This window comes from Artemia sp. Qi Xiang Cuo, unplaced genomic scaffold, assembly GCF_049724085.1.
Source record: "Artemia sp. Qi Xiang Cuo unplaced genomic scaffold, ASM4972408v1 HiC_scaffold_456, whole genome shotgun sequence".
In the NCBI taxonomy this organism is placed as follows: Eukaryota; Metazoa; Arthropoda; class Branchiopoda; order Anostraca; family Artemiidae; genus Artemia; species Artemia sp. Qi Xiang Cuo.
In genome coordinates, this window is record NW_028297865.1 from 125 (window position 1) to 6,541 (window position 6,417).

The 6,417-nt window shown below is 32.3% G+C and overlaps 1 protein-coding gene across 1 annotated transcript; it reads left to right on the plus strand.

Moving 5' to 3' along the window:
• Window positions 1–4,461: 4,461 nt before the first annotated feature.
• On the plus strand, window positions 4,462–5,458 carry LOC148938821 (uncharacterized; the record flags this gene model as incomplete). The annotated part of the gene is made up of 2 exons (XM_089107511.1): window positions 4,462–4,632; window positions 5,272–5,458. Coding segments are annotated over 2 exons (358 nt in total), but the record flags the coding sequence as incomplete, so codon positions are not given.
• Window positions 5,459–6,417: the final 959 nt, after the last annotated feature.

Here is a 6,417-nt window from a genome sequence, read left to right on the forward strand (position 1 = left end):
AAGATACTGAAAAAAAAAAGCGAATATTTCGAGAGGACAAACGCCTCTCTTCTTCAGCGCGAAACGAAATGATGTATCAATAAAAGCCAAAAATTAAAAGAATTGAAACCAACTACCTAACAACCATAAAAGCGAGTTATTCGACAATATCCGCGATTTGCACAAAATCCAAAAAAAACATGAACTGCCATCGACGGATACTAGTGAACAACTGACAAATGAAAGGAATCAATTCATTCACTCGAAAAAACAAAACGAACCAGCAATTAAATAAGTTGGAAAACTATGTCATTTGATGTCGGATTTTAATTAAGGCATTTCTTGCAGACACCCTATGAGACCTAAGGGGTTGTTCACGTGTTTGATTAGATGACTGGGAAAGTGGTTCAAGGTTTATTTCAGGGATTACTAACGTATCGGCTTCTCTCTTGAGAAAACCGAAATATGACTCGTTTATTCTTAAATCACCGGAATCTCTGTTTAAAGCTAGACCTAAATGTTGGTATTTATAAATTTCAACAGCTTCTCTGTAGTGCTGGACAATACCTTTATCATGCGAAATAAAACTAGCTTGATTAAACAAAATAGTATGGTCTGGTTTTTCAAAAATGTGCTCTGCAAGGGCAGAGTCAAAATTTTCTGGTTTTTTCCGCTTTTTAAGTGTATTATTAATTGAACTAGAATGCTGGGTTAATCTATCTGTTAGTCGCGGATTAGTTCTTCCGATATACCAAAGACCACACGAACAAGGAATTCTGTAGACACCGGAGTTTTCACCTATCGGGATAGGGTCTTTACCTTGATGAATTTGGGACCTGATAGTTTTTCTGGGTCTATAATAAGTGTAAATGTTATTTTTCCTTAGATTTTTTGAAATGTGGTCTGAAATCCCTTTAATGTATGGGAGACCAAGATAAACTGAATTTTCTCTTTGATTTGTGTTTTCTGTGGAACTATCTGATAATCTTTTAATGCGTTTTGTAATTACAGAATTTATTAAACTAATTGGATAACCATTCCCAAATAAAATATCTCTAAGGTGGTTGAGTTCTAAATCCAAGAAACGTGTTGAACAAACTTTCAATGCTCTATCAACTAGAGAAGTGACAACTCCTCTTTTCACAGCAGGAGAATGATTGGAGGAATAACTTAAGTAACGGTAATTATGTGTGGGTTTTCTATATACACTACACTCGAAACATTTATCATTTCGGTGCACAATAACATTTAAGAAAGGAAGACGCCTCTATCTCTGATTCCTGAGTAAATTTAAGTTTTGGATCCAAGGAGTTGAGCAAGTGAAGAAAAGAACCCAGAGACTCGTCACCATGCTCCCATAAATAAAAAATGTCATCTTTAAAACGAACCCAAAATTCAGGTTTACAAGAACTTTGCAAAATAGCCCTTTCTTCAATGTCTTCCATGAAAATATCAGACTGTATTTGATAAACCGGGGCACCCATGGAGACCCCATATTTCTGTCTATAAAAAATTCATATATAATGGAAGTAAAAATAAGTTCTGTTACAAAGGGCTGTAAGCGAAAGAAGTGTCTGTTTCGAAAGAGTAGAATTTTCTGATATAGATGGGTTAGAATTAAGTTTTTGCTCCAAAAACAGTTCGGCCTTTTGAGGATCACAATTGGTATATATTGAATCTGCATCAAAACTGTCAATTCTTGTGTTTGGTTTAACCGAAACTTGCTTTACCTTGGAAACGAAATCAGCGTAATTTTTAATATAGGAATTTTGAGCCTTAATTAGTGGGCAAAATATCACTGATAAGAATTTTCCTATTTTTGCTGTAGGAGAATTAAAAGAAGAAACAATGGGTCGAAGTGGATTACCGGGCTTATGAACTTTAGGAATATCATAAAAACGAGGGGACATGCATCCGCGTGGGTAAAACCTTTTGTACAACTGATCTGTAATTTCACCTTTTCCTTTTAGATAAGAAAGCTCTTTTCGGACTTCCTGTACAAATTTTTCGGTGGGATCGGTAGCTAATTGTTCATATGTGTTAGAATCATTTAAAATTTCTCTGATTTTTTTGTCGTAATCATCTGAATCTAATACAACAATAGTATTGCCTTTATCGGCTTTCGTAATAATCCTGGAATGATCTTTTTTTAATGCGTGTAAGACCAAGTGTTCATTTTTACTAAAATTTTTGAACTAAAATTTTTGGCTTTTATTGATACATCGTTTCGTTTCGCGCTGAAGAAGAGAGGCGTTTGTCCTCTCGAAATATTCTCTTTTTTTTCAGTATCTTCATTTGGCCTATAAAAAACCCATTTTTGCTCGTTTTTCTTTCTTTATGTGATTCTAAGGGGTCAGACAGTACTTTTTGGGACTAAACCTAATACGCTCGATTAGAAGCTCATTTCAAATCCCATCTTTCGCTGATTAGTTATATTTACATTTTATCGCGTTTAAAAATCTTGAATTCAATTTGTTTCCGAAATAAAGTTTTCTTAAGACATTCGAAATACTTCTCTTACAAAAAAGCGGGCGGTGGCGTTGCTTTGCCTCTCTTTGGCTTATTGTGTCATATACAGTGTTTTTATGAAGTGAAAAACAATTTACAATAACATTCAACATTTCCGTCATTGTTACAACTCTTTGTGACTTTTTCATTTAACCAGGGCAATTTTCTTATCGCCTTAGTCTTAAAATTCCAGCCATAAGGTTGAAGAATTAGATACAGGTCCTATTCTTCTCAAAACGCTGAGTGCTATTATCAGAAGGATGAGACGTTTCAAATGAGCTGTCACTCGCCACAAATCGGAGCACAATCACAATTGACTCACAGCAGCAAAGATTCTAAGGGGTCAGACTATACTTTTTGGGACTAAACCTTATCTGCTTGACTAGTAGCTCTTTTTAAAGCCCATTTTTCTCTGATTGACAATTTTTTACGTCTCTCCGCGTTTAAAAGTCTTGATTTCAATTTAGTTCCCAAATAATTTTTTTTTTATGAAATTCAAAATTCTTGTCTTACAAAAAAGTGGCCGATGGCGTTGCTTTGTGTTGTTTTGTCTTCTTTTGTCATCTAAAGTGTTTAAATGAAGTGAAATGCAATAGGCCTTTGATTTAACATAACTATCAACATTTTCCTCATCGCTGCAAAACTTTTTGAGTTCTTAATCTAAAAAGGACGGTTTTCTTATAGGTCTAGTCTCAAAATTACAGCCATGAGATGAAATAACTAGAAAAAGGCTCATACTCTTCTTAAAAATTAGTGTAGTATCAACAGAGTGATTTGACGTTTCAAAGGAGCAGTAACTCTTCATAAATCAGAGCAAAATCACGATAGACTCACAGCAGAGGAGATTCTAAGGGGTCAGACACTACTTTTTGGGGATAAACCTTATCTGCTTTGACTAGTAGCTCATTTTAAAGCTTATTTTTCTCTGATTCATAATATATACGTCTTACTGCGTTTAAAAGTCTTCAATTTAGAATTCAATTTAGTTCCCAAATAAAGTTTTTTTAAGAAATTCAAAACCCTTGTCTTACAACGACGTATATATTATGAATCAGCAAAAATGGGCTTTAAAATGAGATACTAGTCAAGCAGATAAGGTTATTCCTAAAAAGTAGTGTCTGACCCCTTATAATCTCCTCTGATGTGAGTCAATTGTGATTGTTCTCTGATTTGTGACGAGTGACAGCTCATTTGAAACGTCTCATCTTTCTGATGATAGGGCTCCATGTTTTGAGAAGAATAGCAACCTTTTTCTCATTCTTTGACCTTATGGATTGAATTTTAAGACAAGGGCGATAAGAAAATTACCATGGTTAAATGAAAAAGTCACAAAGAGTTGTAGCAATGAAGGAAATATTGAATGTTATGCTAATTTTATGGTCAATTGTTTTTTCACTTCATAAAAACACTGTATAGGACATAATAAGCCAAAGCAAGGCCATCGCCCGCTTTTTTGTAAGACAAAGATTTCGAATTTTTTATAAAAAAACTTTATTTGGTAACTAAATGTAAATCAAGAATTTTAAACGCGATAAGACGTATATATTATGAATCAGCGAAAAATGGGCTTTAAAATGAGCTACTAGTCAAGCAGATAAGGTTTAGTCCCAAAAAGTATAGTCTGACCCCTTAGAATCTTCGCTGCTGTGAGTCAATTGTGTTAAAGTAATTTTAATAGTCCTTTAGGCTAAGGAGACAAAATTTGGCAACACTAATCAATTTGAAAGATTGGGCGGTTGGTGAGGTATATTTTCCTCAAAATGGGGCAACACTGAACATTGGGCGATGGCAAGGACGATGGGCAATGGTGATGATACTTGGAAGTTGGCTACTACTTCAAACTGGAGTATATCATACTTATTTAATTTTATATATGCATAAAAAGTATGTTTATTTATAATTTTACACTTTATAAGCAAGATAAAGCAGTCTTCTTTGTATAGTAAGGTTTTTTAAATTTCAAATTTGTTTTAGAATTTGAAGAAGCTCTACTATGCGACACTGAGAAGAACTTTTATGTTTTCAGCCATCTGTTGTCACTAAAACGTGAAGATGTTCCCTTGCTAGATTTACCTGGCATTTCAGGACCATGTAAATTTGAATATGATACCCAGGAATTGCAACCCAAATGTTCTAACAATGAAGGTATATCTGATTTCTTTTTGTTGTTGATTGAAATGTATTAGATATTATTTTATTTGACAAAAACAGGACAAAGAGGCTTAATATTAAGATTGAATATTTGTTTTATCTTTTTACAATATTCATGTGTTTGCCAAGCTACTTTTGTAGTCTTTAATGAATTGAATTTAAAATCAAGTATTTTGCTGTAGGTTGCATCAAGACGTGGCTAATTGTAGGAAGAGAAAAGCCAAGACGGATAGTCCAAGTAATTGAGAGGCAATTTGAGAAGCTGTAAATTTTTTTTTTCTATTATATATTTTTATTCAATATTTTTTTTTTTATTGAGTACCATATCCTAAATTTACACTTATCCAGCTATTAGTTCTATTTATGTATTTTTTTTAAGAATTTCAGTTTTTTGTTTGTTCTATGTTAATGAATTTCGTTGTATGATTCAGGTTTTAATCTGCTTCATAGAAAGTAGATTAAAAACGATTTGAGAAAAAACCTGTATAGCCTATACATTTAATTTTATGTATGTATATAATGTCTAAAAGAAAAAGCTAAAAAGATAACTAAAAGCTAAAAAAATAACTAAAAAGAAAAAAAGCTTTACGATTGAAATTTTTATATGTCTGTTTAATTTAAATTTTCTTTTAGAATTTGAAGACGCTTTACCATGTGACCTTGAGAAGCCCTTTCATATTCCAGATCATCTTTTCTCACCAAAACGTGAAGATGTTCCCTTGTTGAATTTGCCTAGTATTTCAGGACCATTTAAATTTGAAGACAACACCCAGGAATTTCAAGCCAAATATTATAAAAATGAAGCTATATCTGAAACTTTGTATCTTTGTTGATTGATATGTATTAGGTATAGCTTTATTGGGCAAAAACAGGAGAAAGAGACTTAATCTTAAGATGGAACTTTTGTTTTATCCTTTTCCAATGTGCAGGTGTTGGCCAAACCGCTTTTCCAGTCTTTAATGAACATTTTTAAACTTTCACAAAATAGTTTTGCAGGTTTTATTATTTTCAAAAAGCTTGATAATAAGCCTTAAAACTATATCCGTATATAAATTTTATAATCCATATTTATATTTTATATTTCTATTTAAATTAAGATATAAAGAAATAAATCTTTATATTATTTTGATTCCAGGGTGAATTTGAAAGAAGCAGAAAATCGACTGCTATTATCTGAACTGCCTAACAGAAATTTCTTATGTATGATATTGATTTGCTGAAAACACTAGATTCGAAAAAAAAGCATGAATGCATTTTCGTCTGATGAGATCAAAAGTTTTTTGTCTGATTAGCAAAAAGATTTCCAATATATTTCTCTAGAAGAAGTTCAGTTTTTTTGTCTGTTGTTTTAAATGTTTAGATTTAATGTAATAGTAAGTCTAAGTTTATTAAAAAAAAATGACAAAAGTCGTTTTTTCCCCATATAGATTAATTATTTTAACACAAAGGAAAAACGATGACAAAAAAAAATCGAAACGAACAATCAGAGCCTAGCCACAAAATTTATACCAGACAAATGTGTTTTCTGTATGCAAAAGCACAATGATGAGCTCTTAATTGGTTCTTTTCTAATAACCAATTATCAGTTGCCTGTGACCAGTTTTCAGTCAAAGTCCAAATATTGTTCTATTTAACAATTTGCTTATAGCTAATGAACAGGTAACTAAAACAGCGTATTTATTGTTTACAGTTCAATAGAAATTTTAAACCCCAAACAGACGCATGTTTATAAAAAAAAAGCATAGGAAAGCAAAGAAATCTGATCTCAAGGTACTCCAG